Source organism: Calidris pugnax, unplaced genomic scaffold (assembly GCF_001431845.1).
Source record: "Calidris pugnax isolate Ruff unplaced genomic scaffold, ASM143184v1 scaffold593, whole genome shotgun sequence".
Lineage (NCBI taxonomy): Eukaryota > Metazoa > Chordata > Aves > Charadriiformes > Scolopacidae > Calidris > Calidris pugnax.
Window position 1 is genome coordinate 260,153 of NW_015092181.1, and position 21,264 is coordinate 281,416.

At 37.1% G+C, this 21,264-nt stretch overlaps 1 protein-coding gene across 3 annotated transcripts in view; it reads left to right on the plus strand.

The window, feature by feature from the left end:
* The window catches only part of USH1C (Usher syndrome 1C), a 55,562-nt gene that overhangs the window by 23,146 nt on the left and 11,152 nt on the right, over nucleotides 1-21,264 (plus strand). For 2 of the 3 annotated variants that reach the window (XM_014962267.1, XM_014962269.1), the window contains exons 12-15: nucleotides 1,197-1,339; nucleotides 1,934-1,999; nucleotides 4,873-4,997; nucleotides 7,654-7,730. In XM_014962267.1, coding sequence (XP_014817753.1) covers nucleotides 1,197-1,339; nucleotides 1,934-1,999; nucleotides 4,873-4,997; nucleotides 7,654-7,730 — 411 coding nt within the window. The remainder of the gene's footprint in view (nucleotides 1-1,196; nucleotides 1,340-1,933; nucleotides 2,000-4,872; nucleotides 4,998-7,653; nucleotides 7,731-21,264) is intronic. The other variant, XM_014962268.1, reaches the window with a different exon arrangement.

Here is a 21,264-nt window from a genome sequence, read left to right on the forward strand (position 1 = left end):
TATTTTCTAATTGCCTTGCAACTGAATTAAATAGGGAAACCAAGATTTTATAAATCATTTAAGCTACTTCCTAAAGGCTTGTGTATTCTGTGTAGTTATATTAAGGAATTCATGGTTTAATTAAACTACTCTTAGGGTAACGAAAGATGCAGTTGTCCAAAGGCATTATAGACGTTGTTTAAACAAAAGCTCCAGACTAGATGATTAAACTCCAGGAACCCAACATCCTTCGGACTTAGATACTAACTCCGAGATATGTTGCCAACGGTTAGAAAAGATGGGATGTACTCCACCATGTAACATTGGGATTGCATCCTTCAAATGGTGAATTTTTGCTGTGGAACTCTTCTGCTCCATCCTACTCCATCTTGTGTGCCTCTCCTTTCCTCAATACAGATCTTTATACTGAAGAAGAGGTTGCAAAAGAAAACAACTTCTCTACTCCTGTTTTTCGGTCAGCAAAGACCATGGTGCAAAGGCATTCTTCATTGCCTGCTTTTGTTTGAGCTGTCTACTGTGAGCCTTAGAGACATGAAAAATTCTGCACCAAATTTACATGGAATTTTAATTTCAGTGATGAAAATTAGATAGATGTTATCAAAGTGTTCCACAAATAGTGCCATGGAAGTATCTTTTTTGAATAGAAAATAGTGCTCGTGTATTAACTGTAAAGCAGATGAAACAGGAACAAAACCAACTGAAATGCATCAACTATGTAATCTTTTGGCAATGTATGTTCCCTGTATTTGGGTTCCCTGTGCATTTCCACAGCAGCCACAAGATCATTAAAATGCAGTTACTGTGTAGTTGTCTTCCACATTGGGATTCATTCAGTGTGCTGTTCTCTAGCACTGCATTGCTCAAGTAGATTTCTACAAAATGTAATGTGGAGTTTCTTCTGGGTGACACACTGAGAATGTCTTTGGCACGACCCCTACACTATTGTTGCTGACTTTAGTAGTTGCTTGCCTCTTTTGAGGTGTTTAGCACATCATAACTTTTAGAATGAAACTGGAGTAGCTCTTTGGAATTAAGTGCTCAGATCTTTCAGGGTCTTTCAGAAAGCATCCCTCAGAAAAAGTAATGTGAGGAAATGGCAGGCGTGGTATTGCTTAATTGGTTTTGAATCATTTCCTAGAAGAACTATGTTTGTGACACTTTTTCACATCTGCTTTGTGTGGTGGTTCTGATTGCAGGGAAAGGAGCTGTTCATGACAGAAGAAGAAAGGCAGAGAGAAGCACGTCTTCGAGAGCAGGAACGCCAGGAGTTAATGCATCAGAAGCGACTTGCACTGGAGACTAACAAAATCATCAAAGAGCAGCAAGAGAAAGAGAGATTGTAAGGACTCTTATGTAGGACAGCCTGAAAAATTTAGCTTGGAATTTGGAAAGAGCATGGAAGACAGGAACAACTGTGAGAGGATTCCCAACTTAGATTAACTTAGTTTTGCTGTTGTGGAGTCTGCTCATAAATCCTTATTCTGTGGTGCTCTTGATGATCTGGGTTTTCAGAGTTGCTATCATTCAAACATGTCTTGAGTAGGAAGGTCACTTCATTCCCCAACTGTCATAACCCTATAGTTTAATGTGATATTAGTTATTTTCCCCTCGTCCTTTATTTTTAGCAGAACAGTTACAAATCTTATACTCTTACAATAGCACACTGTGGGACTGGTCAAGAGGAGACAGTGACTTACAGAGTTAGATGATAAGTCCCTATTATCCAGATGGTCACGGTTGTCCTCAGGATTTCTACGGAAGTTTATTGAACCTTTGGTATCTTAAAGATGACTTTTTAAAAGGAGTGTGTTTCCCCAATGCATATGTATTTAGTGTCTATATCTTTTACTAACTATATGCTGACACATTTTGTGCAAGTTCTTACTCAGAAAATATTATTTTTATCACTGTGTCCTAATTCCTGTTATTATAGAAGAAAACTGGAGATTTCCCAAAAGGCTGCAGAGGAAGAAGAGAGATATCGCAGAGAAATAGAGCAGTAAGTAAAAACCTACACAGGCAGTATGTTGCTGAAAAAGGATCCTTATATATTAAATTTTGCTGAAAACATCCTGCATATTCTTTTCTAATAAAATCGTGTGTATTTCCATTTAGCTAAATGTAGGGTCCAATGCATATAAGTAAGTACACAACAGTTGCGGAACAGGAAACTGATCTGAAAATCAGCACCTGGAAAACATGAGGGTTATGGTGGTAATAAATTCAATGTGAAATCAAAGTCCAGTGCTTATTTTAAGCATAAGTTATAAATGTATAGAGAAATCAAGAGTAAGGAAGTTCTGTGTCTCAGAACTTGTTTACTTTGTTGTCACTGAACCACTACATTAAATTTTAACAGAAAAAAAGAATACTGGAGGGAAATGGATCAGGGAAGAAACAGAGAAGAAAGACTAAAGAGCTGGAAAACACGTATAAACTCAGGGACTTGATGATGTATCCACTTAGCTTAGTAGAAATTTCAGTCATCATAAATTTTAAGCAGGCTTTTGCTTTTCTAAGGAGAGAATTAATTACATTGAAACTGTGGCACTGAAAGCAAGAAGTTCTATAACCTATTTTATTCAGGGAATCTGATTTTTAATTTTCACAGTCTATCCCAGTTTTAAAAATACATCTTTCCAGAACTAGACACATTCAAAGATTGTATCATTGTAAAGTCAGTACTATAAGTGTAATTTAAGCAATTGTTTTACATTTGGAACTTTAAAATTAACCAGTATAATATGTTGTTGTTATCACAGTAATTAATTTCCCTGCTAAATGACATTGAGAAATTGCATGACAGTGTGAAATTCCACAGTATCTATTTTGATGCAGCCTTTTAGAACTAAGATTGACCCTGAAATATTCAGCTTTGCACCTTTGACATCTTAAACAGTTTTTAATCCATGTTTGTTCACTTAAGTCTCTTTTCACATGCCTGTATTAGCTAAAATGCTCTGATGGTAAAAGTGCAGGGATTTCTGAACCTGTGAGGTGCAAAAAGGAATATATTCCTCGGCTGTCACGTGAAAAATCTTCTACCAGTCCTACTGTGGGCTCTGCTACAGCACCTGAGTGAATTCTTACAGATTTTCCATTTCAATTCCTGGAAAATAGGTAACACCTTTTTCTTCATTGTGGTCTGCTGTAAAAATTCCTGCAATAGCCCTGAAAAACTGCTATAAAAGCAGACCATCCCAGGTGAAGAATGATTCCGTTCTCCAAATCCAGAATGCCTGTCTGTTACAATGAATGTTCCATATCTGCAGTATCCTTCTGAATTAAGTGCTTCTTTACTCGCCCAGCAAGTACTTTCACGATTAGGCTGCCGTGAGGGCTGCTCCTTGTGAGGTCTAGGGTGTCTTTATACTTCCTTGTGCAATTTCCAAGTGCTGCTCAGGCTCTTGGTAAGCTTCTCCATATTGCAGTCCAGAGTGTTAAGTCAGTGTCCATCTCCTTGGTTGTCGAAAAGTGAGGATGGTAGTACAGGAACTTAGATTTGACCTGAAGCTTAGCCTGCAATAAGCAATTGCAGGCAGGCAGCTTCACTAGAATATAACACTCCTGTATTAACAGTTTGTGAAGATGACTGCACACTTTTAAAATCTTTTCTACAGGAATTGCTTGTATGAAATCACTGTGCCCTTTATTACTGTCCTGCATATATTTTAGGAAAAAATTTTATATGTGCCTAAATGGCAGAGGTCCTTAACTCTGTGTATTTCAAGCCACATTGTAACCCCCCCCTTTTTTTTTTTATTAAAATGAAATGTTAAAACAAATCTAAACATTCTGTCCAATGTTCCCTGATATTGACAATGCCTCCCAATTTAAGTACTGACCTCTGCTGCAGATTTGATAGTGCTTTGACCACATGTGGATGTTTTTAAAATTTACCTTAGCTAACTTAGAGATGCAAAAGATAATCCAAGTATAAATAGCATCATATATATTTAAGGCCTAGTGAGTTTTGGCATCATATATCAGTTTACCAGTTCAACACAAGCTACATCCAAGAATAGATCTTGGATCACTTAAAGGCACTGTATATGAAGCTACAAGCTATTAGGTTATACAGCAGTTCTCTTGTGACCTACTTGGGATTTGCTGAATTCTCCTTCAAAATGTCGGTGTTTTTGATCATGGTGCCATTCTAGGTGCCTTCTAGGTAATTTACTTGTTTTATGAGCTCCTTTGTCCTGAAGTGACAATTACTCTTTTTTTTTTTCTTCTTCTTTTTCATTTTTCCTAGAATGTAGAATTTAATGCAATTTGTGTCTCAACAGTATTTAGTTCCAAGCCACTTCTTAGTGTAGCCTAGGAACGTTAAGGAAGCAATCATCAAAATGGAAGTAATATATAGAAATAAGACACACAGTTTTTAGGTATAGTCTACCATTGAAACATATGATTTAGCCTTGTGGTAGACAGTTTATCACTTAGTATTTTAGTTAAAATGGCTATTTTTCTAATAGATACTTCCCAGTTCTAAAAATGAAACATTATTAGGTGACAGATGTTTTGGCTTCAGTTAAGGTGACAGCCAATATTGTGGTGGGTTTAATGTCTGTGCAGGTGTTTATATTACTGGCCTTTGTCTCAATATTAAATAAAAATATTTTACTCGCTGGCCTTTGATGTCTCAATATTAAATAAAAATATTTTACTCAAATTATGTTTTACAAATTATCTTAGTAGCTTAGTAAATGAGAATGATTAAAAGAATTTTGTCTGAGGGAGAGGGCAGTTTACTATGCTTTATATTAAAGAGGAAAAAACCAAAAATAGCGAACACTAAACTGTAATGAATTTATATTGATGCTGTTGGTTTTATACTCAAAATTCTTAGCTGCATTTTTTTTCCTATAGGATAACAGCAGAGGAGGAGAAATTTAAAAAGGAGTGGGAAGAAGATTGGGGTCCTAAGGAACCTCCCAAATCTCTAAAAACTGTAACTGCAGAAGTGCACTCTGCCCCTCGTTCTAAACACAAGAGTAAGTAATTGACTTCAGTCTGCTTCCTAGGGAAAGTATTTGTTTCAGACACATCGCTGAGTTGTATGGAATACATCACCAGTTTGTGTCCTAGTCAAGTTAGCTATGGCTTGGTTATTGTCAGAAGTCTGGAACCGTATGATAGGTTAATTTAATAGCTCTTACTTAACAGGTACCTAGCTTGCAAAATCTGCATCCTATCAAACACTCATCGTTTTTAAAAAGTAGCAGCAGTAGCAGGAAAAATTTAAAAAAAGTAAAAAAAAAAAAATCTTGCTAAGAATTTTTCTGAAGTCAGTCTCTTTAGCTTGGGGTTTTAGTGGATTGCTTTCCACGTTGTTTCTGTTCAGAGTTTTGCTTGTCAGCCTTTCCAAGGAGCAGTTCTTGCATAAGTAGGCTTGTGCTGATTTCCACTGTCAAGGTAGTGTGGCGTTATTCACGTGATCGGTGACTATGTTTTCAAGTCCATGTGGATAAGCTTTATTTAAATGCTAAGTTATATTATATGAGTGCTTTCATCTCAGTGAAGAAAATATTACTTATAGTAATAAGTAGTGGTTTAAGTTTTATGGGCATTTTTTTACTTTTGAAAATGAAAGTATAAAGAAGAGGAGACAAGTATTTGTTTTTCTTCTTTCATTTGGAATTAGCTTTGGGATTTCTGTATTAATCGTATCAGCAAAGAGTTTAACATCACTTTTATATTTGAGAAGAGGTCTTGGGAGGTGGAGTGTTTGAAGGTAGAAAACTAGTACTAGATTTGCAGGTGCATTTGGAGTGCATGAATGCACTTTGTGGTATTCCAATTGTTACTTCTTTTCTTCTCCCTTATTCTAAATCAGTATATTATGGAGGCTGGAGATTAGGGGTTTGAGTATTTTTGTCTGCTTGCTTCTGACTAGACAAGATAGACATGGAATCCCTGCTTTTGGCTTGGAGGAAATGAATTCAATGTTTAGTTTTCAGAAAATTATAAAGATCTTTTCCTTCATCTCTTCAGTAGGACCTCAGTCTTCTATTACTTTGGCAGTCTTTGGGGGCTGTAAGAATGTCTTCAAGCTCTCTTGCTTCTCTTCCATGAGGAGGAGTAAACAACTTAATTGAGTAAACAATATATTGAATGTGATTAAAAAAAAATGCAACAGAAGCCATTGTTGCAAAGCAACAGTGAGACACTAGACAAAAAAGAGAAAAAGGAAAGATTCTGAAGAATCAGTGACTTTAAATAAAGTGATTTTCCTAGATTTTTTAACAAGTCTGTTTCTTGCCAGCATGCCTTTCACATCTAAATTATTCCTTATCAGGCTAAAGTTTTTACCACATCATTTTTCTGCATATCACGTTCTTCAGTTCATACTTTTTTGACAATTATCTTGAAAATGAAATGATGATGACATTATGATGTTTACAATGGCTGCAAAAATAATCTTGCATGCTAGAGCTTGGGTAGCAAAGCATGTAAGCATGTACTAGTTAAAAGCATGCAGTCAGAACCTCTGACTCAATTCCTGGTGACCTAATTGTGAAAAATCTAGGTATGTTTCTAAGAATTTGCAAAATTCAGGCATCTGTCTGTGAAGTGCTGTATATAGTAGCAGATCTGTTATTATCTTAAATAGACCATCTGTCAGAGTGAAAAAATAAATCCTATTTTTTCAATGTGGATTACCTGTAGACTTTGAAACACCTTTTCCTTACCTTTTGTTTCTTCTGTTCGCCTCCTACTATCAGTTTCCTTACTGAATCTACTTCTTTTTCCTCCCCGTTCTCCTTTTTCCTGTCTTTTTCCTCCTTTCATCTGTTGCAGCAAATCTTTCATGAGCAGGCTATAGTCTTCACAGCCTGAAAATTGATTTGATATCACTGGACAGTCTGCTTCAGAATTAGTTGAGAGACTGAGGGGGTATTGTTTGTGCACTGCAACTTTTCCATGAAGAACTGCCCTGAAGTGTAAGTTTGACTTAATTGTCCCAAGGAATTTAGGATGCTTCAAGCTTAATTTAAAGTTAAGAAGCTAAGTTGGGAGCTATACATAGTGTATGGAGAGTGTGCTAAAAATGGTATTAGACAAAGGAAAAAGTGGAAAGTGTTTGTGGAGTGGATATTGGATAATTTAAGGGAGACCTGTGTCAGTTCCTAAGCTTGATGACATTATTTTTTGTGTGACTTTGGGGAAGTCATTTAACTTTTCATGGCTGAGAAAATGAGATGAGGAAATGTTTCTTCTGCAACCATCTTTTATCCATATAGTTTTCTGATTTTCAGGGCAGTGTTTTCTCTGTATAGCACTTAGCCCAGTGACAGTGCAGTAGAAGGCTGATATTTCTTTTTGAAGCCAGGTATCCTAGAACTGCTGATGGTTTAATTACAGGAAAAGCTACCTACCTCTGCAAGCTTCCCCTCATAGCAGAGCAGACTAGGTGATCATATGCAGATCCTAACTGCTCTTCAGGTTTAAAGGAGGTTGGAAACTGACTTGATTTAAGCAGGACCTCAGTTTTTTTCAGTTATGTAGAAAAATATCTTGTTGCTAACTTCTTTTTATTTCATGGAAGTTTCCAGTCACACATTGTTGATCTCTTTTTTCATTTCATGGGAACATCTAGTTAAACTGTCATTTCTATCCCCTCATTCCTTTCCTCCTTTGTTTCTCTAGTAGATTTAGAGAGAGTTGCACATGACCAACTTGACACAGATGACATGGATGAAGGGATCACGAAGCAGGAGAAACAGGTTTGCTGTTCAGCCTTAACTTCCTATCCTGATTCAGATTCTTCCTGTGTTTCCCTTCCTCCTGACAGTCAGTCTTGACAATGAACTGATCATTTGGTTTTGCTAGGGCAGTATGTCTGGTCCTTTGGTAAACGATTAAAGGTTATGACACTGTTGCTGCTATTGCTTTCTAAAGATACCTTAATACTAATGCAAAATCTATCAGTCCTACGGAAAGGTGGGTTGTATTGAGAGTTCTGTGCGTTATCAGTGTTTCTTTTATAAAATTATGATAATGGATTCTTTTGTATGTTTTTACTTACCAATGTGTTTTTTAATATTTATTTTTTAATATTTATGCACTTGGATTGAAATATTTTATCCTAGGAAACTGAGCTTTTCTTGTCTCCTCAAATGCCACTGTGTTCTGCCACAAGCTTGAATGAGTTTCAATACCTGTTTAATTTTAAAAAGGTTTGTTGAAACTAGTGTAAAGTAGGACTGTGACCACAGAAATCTTAGCAATGCATATGGCTAAATGGTTCTGTATGAAGATTAATCATTGCATTTGCTTTGTGTAACATAAAATGTGTATCAGTAAAACAGGGGCAACTTGTGACTAAATGTACTGGCACAATTGATCAAGAAGTTGTCTAAGAAACTTGTCATCTAATATAGGACCTTTAATGTTGCGCCTTCAAATAAATTTTAATCAGTTACATGTATCAGCATGGATTAATTTGAATCTGAACCGGTCCTTGACTTTTCTTCAAAAAACAACTTTTCCTTTACGTTTTTGTAGCTTTTGGATGGTTTTATCGGTATGAAGGAAAATTTCCCACCATCCGCAAGGTACAAAGTTTGATATGTGAATTTTTTTGCTGTGTACTTCAATTTTAATTCCTCTTTTTTCCTTCTTCTCTGTTATTACTAGACATTCTTTAGAGTCAAATGCTGCTTCTTTTAATGTGTGCACAAATTAAGATGTGTTTGGAATGCATCTGCCTAGGAGTTTGTCCTTTTGAATACTGTGGACTTTTCAAGTCCTGCAGCTGCAGTGGGAAGGGTATGTCAGTACTTTGCAGCACAGGTGGGCAGCGTATGTCTTTATTCCCCAAAAGTCCTCAGAATAATGTATTAAAAGCAAAAAAAAAGTACAGAGACAAAAATTCAATGGGAGCCAGTTATAGCTTTGCAAATCACTCAGTAAGAGGAGTGCTGAAGGCAAAAGGCTTTCAGGCAGGTACATCACACAGAATGAGTACAAACAATTGAAAAATCTTTTAAGCTTGATAGACTATTTTATATGTAGATTTGCTGGTAAAGTATTACAGTTTCAAATTTAGAGTTTCAAATAATACCTTATTCCTGCTGGTGCTTTATTCTCTCTTTTTCTTTAATGTATATTAGCCATATTGTGGGCTTTTGTGGTTGTGTTGTCTGTTTTGGGTTTGGTTTGGTTTGTTTTGCGATGGCTGGTAGTAATTAACCGGGGTAGAAGTGTCAAGGAGACTTCAGAGTTCATCTCGTGAGAACTCAAGGTTTCTGAGGAGGTCAGGGTCCTATATGATGGGTGAAGTATTTGTGTCACCATTTAGGACTATTACTTTAACCATCTGTGTGGACAGGAAATGACCATTCTCTTTATTAGAGAATAGGAAATTACAATACACTCCAATACTATTTTGTACTGCTAGCAACTGTAAAACATCATGCATCTGTAACTTCTGTGAAAGCCAGTGCAGGTAGGATTTCTATCTGAAAAGTATAAATACATGTTATGAAAACTCAGTCTCTTCACACAAATGGGTCATCTTCTGTATTGTTGACGACAAAGATAGTTTAGAGGGTCTCCAAATACCTTTTCATATGGTAATGAAGATCTTACCCAGTTCCTGTTGAGCTCTACTACACAGTGTAGACTTGAAAATATGTATTTTTAATCTTTTCCTTTTAGAAATATTTTTAAATCTGAAAGTGATGAATTTTCATCCTACTCCAAATTGCTAGATGCTTTTTTGTTTTGTTTTAAAACGAAAATTTCACTCTGTACTAAAAATGTCTTTAATAGGAAGTAAACTGAATCCATGGGGAAAATGGATGGAAAGGATGACTCATCCTGTTGTATCTGAATGCAGTGAATGCAGCTAAAATGGTCTGATACATGTTCATATTCTGGAACACTTTGGCATGTGTACTGCTTAATGTGCCTTAAATTCAGTAATTTTTCAAGCGTTGATACCTAGCAGGTTGACCTGCCAGATGTTACGTTTAACAGAGAGTACTAAATGCATCTTCTAATTTATTAAAGGATAATATCAGCTAAGATAATAATCAACTAATTAGCCTTGAATAAAACATGCCAACAGAATTATGTTTATGTTAAAACATTAATGTGAAAAGCTAGATTTTTTTTACTTACACTCTTTTTTATTTTTGTTTCTGACAATCATTGATATTTTTTTTTTTTTCATCACTACCACCATTTAATGATGAAGCAGTATCCCACCGAACTTAGAAGTACAAAGTTCCAATTAACTACTTGACTGGGAGAATTGACTTTCGTATATCCCAGGGAAAATGTCTGTTCTCCAAGGCTTTATTACCAATATTCTATGTAAAAGGTGGAAAGAAGACAAATAGTGCTGTGCAAGGCAGAGCATGTTCATGATTTGAATTCCCCAAGCCACATGAAAAGTCAGTAGCTGATGATAATGAGCAGAGCAAAATCAAACCTAAAGCGTAGCCTTTCTGGGCACAGGCAGTAGTTGACAATATGTGGTCAGCTGCTCCTTCTTCTTACTTTTTCATAAATAAAAGGAGAACATGGGCTTTGCAGCAGAAATGTGGCATCATTAAAGTAGAAACTAGGAGCATGGGGCATTTTGAAGACAACAGGAACAGAGTCTCCAAAAAGATTATGTATTTTTCCCCTTTGGTTGCACTCTACATCTAAAATTTTAGAGTTACTTTGTGCTGTATTAGTTTGCTCACGTGACTAGATTTTATCCAGTGCTTGTAGGAGTTACTTGGTCTTCACGATGCAGTGTTCTTCCCTGGGAGCAATTTGGTCTCTGCACTGATCTAAGCTTTTTCTTAGTAATTGCTTATATCAGTTGTATTAAGAAATGCAATGCTGATTTTAGGTCATATGCATGAAGATGTTTTATGCATAGAATATTCACATCTACCTATACATGAGCATCTGTCACCTGAAAGCAGTCAGTCTTGTATTTATATAAAAATGCCAGAACAGAGAGATGACAAATCAAGACCTAACCAGAATTGTTTGACTATTCCAAGTTTTGCAGTGGCTCTGTGTGCCCTAAGGTTGTAACTTTGCAGAGGAGCAAAAAAGTTGAACTGACGTTAATGTGCACAGGCCCTCCACAAATAAGGTTGAATTTCCTGCAGGTTGCTGGGGAATGGACTTTAGATTTTCTTTTAAAAGACCATCCCCATACTTGCACATACTGTAATTAGATTTTCAAGGCAGACACTCATGTAACGAGTTTGAAGTTTGCAATCTTTTTAGCTGATGTAAAAATATGTTTAACTGAAAAAAAAAAAAAAACCAAAAACCAAACCCACCAAAACTTCCCAGAAAGGGAAAGAGCGAAAGAAGTCAAAAAGTGACAGTCTGTGTGAACAGAAGAAGAATAAAAAGGAAATGGAGTTTGAGCAAAAACTTGCCAAAGAGAAAGAAGGAATGTTGGAGAAAGAAAAACAACTGAAGATAAATCGTCTTGTGCAAGAGGTATGTTGTGTTCTCAATGTGCAAAATTACATTGAAAGAAAATGAGCTGAATCTTCAGTGAAATTATCTTAGCAGGACACTTGTTTAATAATGTCAAAGATAATGAAGTTTAAAAAAAATTGCTGTTTCACTGCAACTCTGTTCCCATGTTTGCTTGTTTCTACAATCATTTTTTGCCCAAATGAGGATACCTCTGCAGTTAATGAGTGTCCATGTGTAGTGACGAATTTAATGAGAGACAGCAAAGTAGGAAATAATTCTGAAAAACATTATTAGTTTTAAAACTAATTTAAATGGCATTTCATACTTCTAGAACACATTTGTATTGTAACTATACCTATAACTTTTTCTCATGCACTGGTGCTATGGTTAAGGTATCTGAGACAGAACGAGAAGACCTGGAAGAATCAGAAAAGGTGCAGCACTGGGTGGAAAGGCTTTGTCAGACACGGTTAGAGCAGATTTCCTCTGTGGAGAATGAGTCTCCTGAGGTAAAATTCTGGCTTCTCCATGCTTCTCCATATATTGCATGATCTCTAAATAACTCACTAGTTGTCTCCTAAAAGCAACAGCTTTTTACGAGAGAGAAAAAAAAAATCTGTCTTGATGTTTCCCTCTCAGCCTTCAATCTGAGAGAGGGGGGGAAATGTCAGTAATTGATGAATTACAATCTATAGCGTTTCCTGCTCCTATATTTTGTGGAGCCTTTTTTATTATTTTAATGAACTGGTTTTATTGTGTCCTTTTTAAGTCTATTATCACCACAAAATTTACAGTTCTATTGGCTGGTGAACTGTTTGGGCTAGGTGGGACATGCTACCAACAATAAAACTGAAACTAGAAGACCCAGCCATATTTTTTAGTATCCTACAAAAATGAGAACATAGTTGATGATAAGCTCTCAGATGCTTCCTTGTATTGCATGGAATAAAGGTATGTGTTAAGAAAATGGCCAAAAGATAAGAAACTCCCGAAGAATAGGGTTTGGTTTTGTGTTTTGAATAGTCTCCTTAAATGAAGGGAGTTGCAGATAGCAATTGGACCTTAGAGACTCTTGGTTTTAGATGTGGAGTGAGGCTTTCCCACCATCCTGCTGCTCTGGCTCTCTTCCAAGCAGAACTGCTTTCAAGAGGAACACTGCAATCTGTTTAACTCCCCCAGGATCCCAGAGAAATTGCAACCACAAAGGGGGCCCTTGGGGAACACTCTCACATGAATTTCCTTCAGGTCAATGTGGAGCAGCTCTGAAAAAAGCAGCTGGTCTTCTGTTCTTCCTGGCCTCAGGCTGACATCCATGTTGCTCTTCAGTGCAGGTCTCTAGGACAGTGGAATGAATGCTGAGTTTTCTTTCAGTACCTCAATTTGGCAGCCTGTGTTTTGCTAGATCTTTGTCCCCCTTACTTGGAAAAAGTAACAGGGAAAATTACAGATCAAAATCACTGTTGTCTTTCTGGGGCTTTACTCAGATTTAAGGCAAGCACCCTGTTTTCTATTTGCTTCATCAATTCTTCTATTACATGATGTATAAATATTCTATTACAATTCCTCTACAAAAATACCCAAGCAGTTAGACTCATGAAAAACATGAAACCCGAATGCTTCTGAGGAATAAACGCAGCTGAACAATATTCAGGTACTACAAGCTTGAACTGCTACTTGGATACAAGAGCTGTAAAGATCTCTTGACGTCTGCCAAAGAAATATATTTTTTAGTACCAAGGGGTGAATATGTCAGATAAGGAGACCCCAAAGAATGTCAACAGAGGTGCCCACTTGAGGGAAGTATTGTCAAATTAGACCAAGATGCATGTGCCGGTAGGAGCGCTCATCTCTCTAGTATTTCCTCAGCCGTGTATTCAAAATAGCAAAATTAGAGTATTAACTAGATTTTCTTTTTTACTTCAGTTTGATCAGTGATAGCAACTCTAAAAGCATACGTAGAAATCTCCTTCACACACACAACCTTATTTTTTGGGTGAGCTGCTCATTATGTTCAAATTCTGGAGTTTGTTAGCCACACAATGCATCTGGTGTTGATTAACATAAATTAGAAGGTTCAGAACCTCCTGAGGATCTGAATTTCATAGCACCCTAAACTTTTTGATTTGCTAGCTCTTTCATCTTACTTCTCCCTCTTGTATGAATGGCTGTAAGTTATGTTTACACCAGACTTTAGCCCCTTTACCTTTTTTAATGGCATGAAATTTCAGGGCCTGTCTTCAATTACTTTCCTTTTACATAATCACCTTTGCAAGGAGCAGTTCTTGCTTTCTCTTTATAAGAGCTAGAAAGGCAAGAGTTGTGATTTGTCCTGAAGACTCCATGCAGTTGGGGGTTTTGGAATTGTGGGGTTTTTTGTCATCCCCGTGCCCCAACAGCCAAGGCTACTGTCACAGCACTCCAATTTTCGTCCTTCTAAACTGGAATCCCGAGGAGTGGTTTTAAAAAGGGCTTAGTGAGAAAAAGTTTATGTATATTCTGTTTGGGAGAAGCCAAGAGCTTCCTGTGCAGGAGGAGGTAAACTGAGTGATAGTATAGGATTTGCCATTAATTTCTTCAGAGCTGTTGCAGCCAGATGAACTATTAAGGCAGATTTCTGTTCTGTTGCACATAGTTGACAAGTGGACGGCCTTCTGCTTCTCCTTCTGCCACATCAATGCGGCGATTTGCCGGTGGCCTGCAGCTTCATACCACAGATCTTGATGATATAAACTTAGATGAACTTGACAAACCTAAACAACGCGTGGCACCACCTCTGCCGCCACCACCACCCGTTGTTACTCCAGGACCATCAGCTCATCCATTTCCTACATCAAATGTTCCACTTTCAAGAGGTCCAGCCCTGGCAGTAACACCAGCTTCCCAGGTGACCTCATGATCTGTTTGAATGCATGTGCCTTTACCATTCCCTGCCTGGCCACCCTCCCCTGTTCCAGTCACCCACTTTATCCACTGTATCTACTCATCTGCTGTATGTGATGTTGAAAGAAGGAATGAGATGGTTTCATCGTTTCATAGTAGTAAATGCAGTCCAGAAGGAGCCTAATTTTAATTTTTAAAAACTTTTAAGTTCGGAGGGTTTTGCTCTCTCCTCCCCCGATGTACATTGTAACCGTACCACGTGCAGGTATCTTAGGCAGAACATATCAGACAATTTGGACTTGAGTGTTTAAAGATTAAAAAAAAACGAACAATGGCGTGCAACCGATTTAACTCGTAGTTAAATTTGAGAAAAATATCTGTGCAGTGAAAATGGCTCGTTGAAAGTTGTTTTAAGTATGTCATCAAATTGCTTTGTTAGGTGAGAAGCATGAACATGGAAAATTAGCTTAAAATTAGAAGCTCAAACGTTTATAACATCAACAGGGTATAAATTATCAGTGAAATACTTTTAAATTAAAAAGAGCTGGTAATCAGGTTTGACTTTTTTTTTGCACATACAGGAAACATTGTGACTTTATTACAGTCGCAGTCCAAAAAAGGATCAAATATAAGAAATTTTGTGTCAGATCTCACTTTAGTAGAGAAATAGCAGCTGTTTCATTATAATTTCCTTCGCTACACACTGATTGGGATTCATGTACCCATTTTTGTGGCAAAAGATTCTTATTTGTTTCAAACAGCAGAAAGTGATCCCATGTGGTCACTTCTTTTCTACATAGTTTTCTGCATGGATTGACTGACTGCGTTGTTCATTTTCTTTTGGGTTTTTTTGCATGTTTGCTTGGAAATACTAGGCTTCGCGTTTGCATGATTCTGGTTGCTGTGGGGAAGGATAGCAGATTAATCACTTCTCAGGGGAAACTGGCAGATTATTTCTATGTGAATAATTGTCCTATTGTAAACTGTGAATCTCTTCTTATAAACTTATGCAGATCTCTGACAGTGCATGATATATATGGTTTATATGTTCTAAGTGCCAAGAATATGCTAGATCCACTGAAATGGAGATGCCAGCTGTTCTTATGGATGACAGGTTTCCCAAGTTATTTGCAATATAAAATTGGTAGTGAAATGACATAAGTGTAAAAAATACTAGTGTTCAGAGGAGAAACACATTCTCCTAATTCTAACAGAAAATATTCAGATAAAAGAAGTAATACAAGAATCGCCATACTGGATCTGGCCCCAAACCCATATATTCCAATATATGTTTCTGGCAGTTTTTCACCGCTAGGTATCTTAAAGAAAAGAGATTAATAATTAAAGAAAAACACATTTGGTAACAACAACAAAAAAACCACTTAGCTTTCAAAAATAAGTCAGTTTTCACTGAATATAATTAGTGTATATGAGGTAAGAACTAAGCTCTTAAAGTATTAATACCAAGCCAAAACTGCTCTATTTATAAGTAGATAACCCAGTATTCCCGATGTGGTTTTACAAATGGAAGAAAAATCAGAAGCTGGACAATTTATCTTTCCTACTTTTTATAAAGTCATTTTTCAACACCACAGATAGGCAGAAGCAATGCTTTTATTTGACTTCAGTGATTAAAGATCTTGTGTTTATGCCTGCCAAAGGTAAAAATATTACAGCTGTTATTTTCCCATAAGTTTACTTTTCTAATATTACTCAAACTGATAAATCTTCTGTGTGTTACTAAGTTGTTTTTTTTCCCCAGATCATTTAATTTCAAATTCAACTCAAATACCTGACAAAAGGAATTAAATCCTGGCAAAAACATTCTTGATAAGTAGCTATTAAGATATCTGTTATAAGTGTATTTGTTTCTCAAATTTATTATTAGCTATATAGATTATATGAAACTGGTACTAAGTCTGTTACTGTTTAGGTTGTAAGAAACACCTCTCACGTTGGCAAAGTATCTTCTGTGTCAAGCAATCCACTGGTATGTCGTGTACTGTTAATAATGACTCTAGTTTTACGAATTTCCTGTGTAATGCTAATGTCAAGGGTTTTATTCTGCATGGGTAATTTATTTAAAATTCAGCGCTTGCATTCATGTGTGTGGATCCATAGCTGTGTTACAAAATACCTAATGCCAGGTAGTGGAAGTGACTGAGGTCTTCATATTTTAAGACTTCAGCAACATCCACTCTGTGTTTGCATGTTCTGTTTGTCATGAAGCATATACTTTGTTCTTCTGTCAAGACAGAAAAAAGGAGCTAGGATCAAATTATATTTTAAACATAATGGGTGCTAAGAAGCAAGCTTTCTTCTCAGAAGAACCAACATTTGTTTGGTAACTCTTTGCACTGATTTTGATTCTGGATGGCCAGATGTCAGGCACTCCAAAAAAAAGTCTGTCTCTAAATTGTGCAACTCTAGGAGAAATCATCTAGTTGCAGTGCAGCTTTAACAAGTTGATATCTGTGAACCTGCCAATTCTTCTAAAATCAGAAAGCTTAATGATACAATATATTTTATTGTGTGGAACATCATTAATTGAGGGATATCAACAGAGACTTTAAAAGATCTGGTTCCAAAATCTCTTTTTTTATATTATGTAAAAAAAAAAAAAAAAAAAGGAAAAAACCCACCTCCAAAATGCCCTTACTTAAAAAAAAAATAAAAACGGTTTAACCAATATGCTGGAAGCAATTCAAATAATTTCAGAGGATACAGCTTGTACTATATGAAAGATATCTGGAATACATCACATTTCCTATGAGAAACACTGACAAAAGTGTGCTGAGAGTTCCTGGGGTTAAGTCAGAAGCTAGACCCGCAGGGCTCAGATTTGAACTCTTTTCTTGAATAAAACTACACTTGACGTCAGTGGGAGTTTTTTACTGAGTACAAAGTGTAGAATTGGGTTAGTACATGCTGGATGATTAGGTCTCAGATGCCTCTGGGTGTCTGTGCTTTGTAGAGTCAAGGGTAGATAATTAGTGTAACTAACCCTTGCTCTTAAGTCAGGGTAAGTTAACTTGAAATTCTGTATGGAAAGCTGATCACTGCATTCATGGTGAATTTCATCTTAAAAGATCTATTTAGTCATAGATTAGTTAAAATCTCATTTCACGTTCACTGTGTTCTTACACTCAACTTTAGCTTTTTTTTTTCCCCCTGTAGTTTCTCATTCAGTTCATTGCCTTTATGGGATAAATGCCAAAGTGGCAATGAGATTTTTCCATAATCTTGCTGGCGAAGTCATAGTTTAAGGGAAAAGCTGCTATTTGGACGCAAGAGAAATTATGTTTTGGCTTGTTAACTTTCTAAGTCTTAAAATAGTTCTGCAAGCCTTTTGTTGTATTAGTGGCATTAAATTCATTACCATAAACTATTTGTATCAAAGAATCCTGGTGAAATGATGGATTTGCACAAATTACATTGTGAATTGTAATTTTCTTAAATTAACCCCATAGCAACTTGCTCCAAGTCCACCTACCCAACGGCATCCAGGTGTACCAATAGTCTCTAAACCAGTTATGCTGCATCCTGACCCAAACTATATGGTCAGGCCAACAATCAAATCAGAGGCCCTGGTAAGCCTTTTGATGTTATTTTTCCAAGTGCTACAGTGCTGTGGGATTTGTTGTTGACTTGTCCTCAAAAATTGATGCTTGTCTTGTTTTCTGCTAACTAAAATTCATCTAGATTTTCAAGTGATCACTAATGGTAAGTACAAAAGAAGGGTATTTTTTCAATATTTTTCCTTATGTTCTCAAAGTCAATGTTAGTGATGGTTTTTGTACTGAGGTGCATAATTCTGGAGTAATGTAGAGCCTTAGACTCTGTAGATCTTTTTTTTTTTATTATTCACACGCTGGCTTGTATTTTTTTTAATTCTGAATTACTTTGTCAGAAATGAAATAGTAAAAATTTATTACATTATTTTTTCTTTGTAAATAGTCACAAACATAGTTGAAATGTAGATATATAACTCATTATATAGCTCATCATTTCATTTCCAGAGAAAAAAAGTTCATTGCTATTTCTTAGATTTCAGTATACTCACCAGGTAGTGCTACTGCAAATTTGACTCACAATCAGATTCTTTTTCTTATTTCTTTTCCATTTCTGTTTCAAATATAATTGAAGAATTTTAGGACCAACCAGGTAGTGTCTTTGGGAATTGTGGTATATGAGGGAAGGTAGGCCAAGGCTTACTGAAAAAAAGAAGAGAAATACTGCTCTGACAGGTGATAACTCCCAAATGACAGCCCTGAGGATTCATCTAAGAAGGTTGATGGACCAGTTAATATTTATTGTCAAGGGTCATCATGACTTACGCCATTACAATTAGACTTATGTGTCTATTATATGCATGTGTGTGGATGTGTGTTAATTTATATGAGTAAGACAGTCTATTGTCATAGAATGGTTAGAGTTGGAAGGGACCTTAAAGATCACCGAGTTCCAACCCCCTGCCCTGGGCAGGGACACCTCCCAGCAGACCAGATTGCTCAAAGCACCACCCAGCCTGGCCTTGAACACTTCCAGGGATGGGGCATCCACAACTTCCCTGGGCAACCTGTTCCAGTGCCTCACCACCCTCAGAGTAAAAAATTTCTTTCTAGTATATAATCTAAACCTCCCCTCTTTCAATTTAAAACCGTTACCCCTTGTCCTATCACTACATTCCCTGATGGAGTCCCTCCCCATCTCTCCTGTAGCCCCCTTCAGGCATTGGAAGGCCGCTATAAGGTCTCCCCTGGGTCTTCTCTTGTCCAGGCTGAATAACCCCAACTCTCTCAGCCTGTCTTCATAGGAGAGGTGCTCCAGCCCTCCGACTGTTTTAGTGGCCCTTTTCTGGAGCCATCCAAGAGCTCCATGTCCTTCCTGTGCTGAGGACTCCAAGGCTGGACACAGTATTCCAGGTGGGGTCTCATGAGAGCAGAGTAGAGGGGGGAGAATCACCTCCCGTGACCTGCAGGCCACGCTTCTCCTGATGCAGCCCAGGATGCCATTGGCTCTCTGGGCTGCCATGTACTGCCAGCTCATGTTGAGCTTCTCATCCACCAGCACTCCCAAATCCTTCTCTTCAGGACTGCTCTCAATCTATTCTCCACCCAACCTGTATTTGTGCCTGGGATTGCCCTGTCCCAGGTGCAGGACTTTGCACTTGGCTTGATTGAACTTCATGAGGTTTGCACTGACCCAGCTCTCAAGCCTGTCCAGGTCCCTGTGGATGGGATCCCTTCCCTGTAGTGTGTCAACTGTGCCACACAGCTTGGTGTCATCAGCAAACTTGCTGAGGGTGCACCCTATCCCACTGTCCGAGTCTCCGACAAAGATATTAAACAGCACTGGTCCCAGTGCTGACCAACCCCAGAGGAACACCACTAGTCACTGGCTTCCACTTAAACATTGAGCCATTGACCACAACCCTTTGAGTGCGGCCATCTAGCCAGTTTCTTATCCACTGAGTGGTCCATCCAGTTCTGAGACCAGGGTGTCATGTGCGACATTATCAAACGCTTTGCATAAATCCATGATGGCAACGTATTTCAATATGTGAGTTCTCTAAGTGATGGAAAATACATCGCATTTGTGTTTAACTTATTTAATTACAAGCTTATGCTATATCTGACAATAAATGATGGGTGCAATATTCCTAGCTGTTTTTCCTTAAAGTGCGATGCAATTTTTTTGTCATTTTCTGCTTTAATAAAAAGAATGATTTAATAATTTAGATACTCTTATTCCTCTATTTTTTCCAGTTACAGTTTGAACAAATTTTAGTGATGTGTAATAACCAGTTTTCCCACAGACATAGTCATCTTGAAACTTTTATATTATAAACAGATTAAAATGATAAATGAAAGCCGTTTTTTTATAAGTTGCTCAAGAGAAGGCAGGTACATGAACTAAAAATAAATTCAAGTCCCTGAAGATATTATGTAGATATTTCCTTCAGTTGTACGTGTTGGAGCTTTGGAGCTTTCATTTTAATTGTGTTCAGTAATTCAGCATCTCTAAGCAATTTGAAATTCCTTAGGGGAGGAATGAACAGAGATAAATCATAATCTGCAGTTAATACAATGTAGCTCTTGAAAATAAATGCCGGGTGTGCAAATGTAAAGTAGTTTGCAAAACTGATATTACCCTTATGTGTGATCAGACATTCATGGCACAGATTGAAAATGTTGCTTGTGGTGTTTGTTACTGACTGCTTACAATTAGTTTGAGAAATTTGCAATAAGATCCACCTCCATAGGGAAATTTCTTATGATGTGTTATGCATGCACATTTTCCAAATCACAAGTTTGCTAAAATGTTTCAGAGTCAAATCATCTCATCCCCAAACTGCCACATATTAGTTGAAAGATCACAATTTCAGTGGGAGCAATATTCTGATAGGACTTTGAGAGAAACATCAGTCTATAAATTGTTTTGTAGACCTGTTACCTCTTACTTTTATGACAATGCAATAAAGAACTTTCATCCTGGCTGAATGAAGTCATAGTAGTCTGTGGAGTAAGACTTGCGTGGATACTGGAATAAAGAAGGAAGCTGCTTCTATTAGTTAAAAAATAAAAAGGCCAGTGTGTGACAAGGAGGTACTGGCTTGCCTCCAGAAATGTATAAGAATTATAATTTTATTTCATTCAGAAGGAATTAGTTTTGTTTGTGAAGGGGAGGAAGGGATGAGGAGTGTTTCTTATTTAAGTTAATGGTTCAGATACAGGACCAGTTCAGTTTCTCTTAGCAAAGGGAAGTATCACCCAAGGCAAAGTGTCTTTTGCTACCCTATTTCTTGACTTGCTAGATTTCACAAAACTTGCACATCTCTAGTCTTTATGTCTTAATGTCTTAATATGACATAATGCACATAATTCCTTCTACCTTGGCTTTATCTAAATTTAGTTGTCCTGAGTACCAAACTTG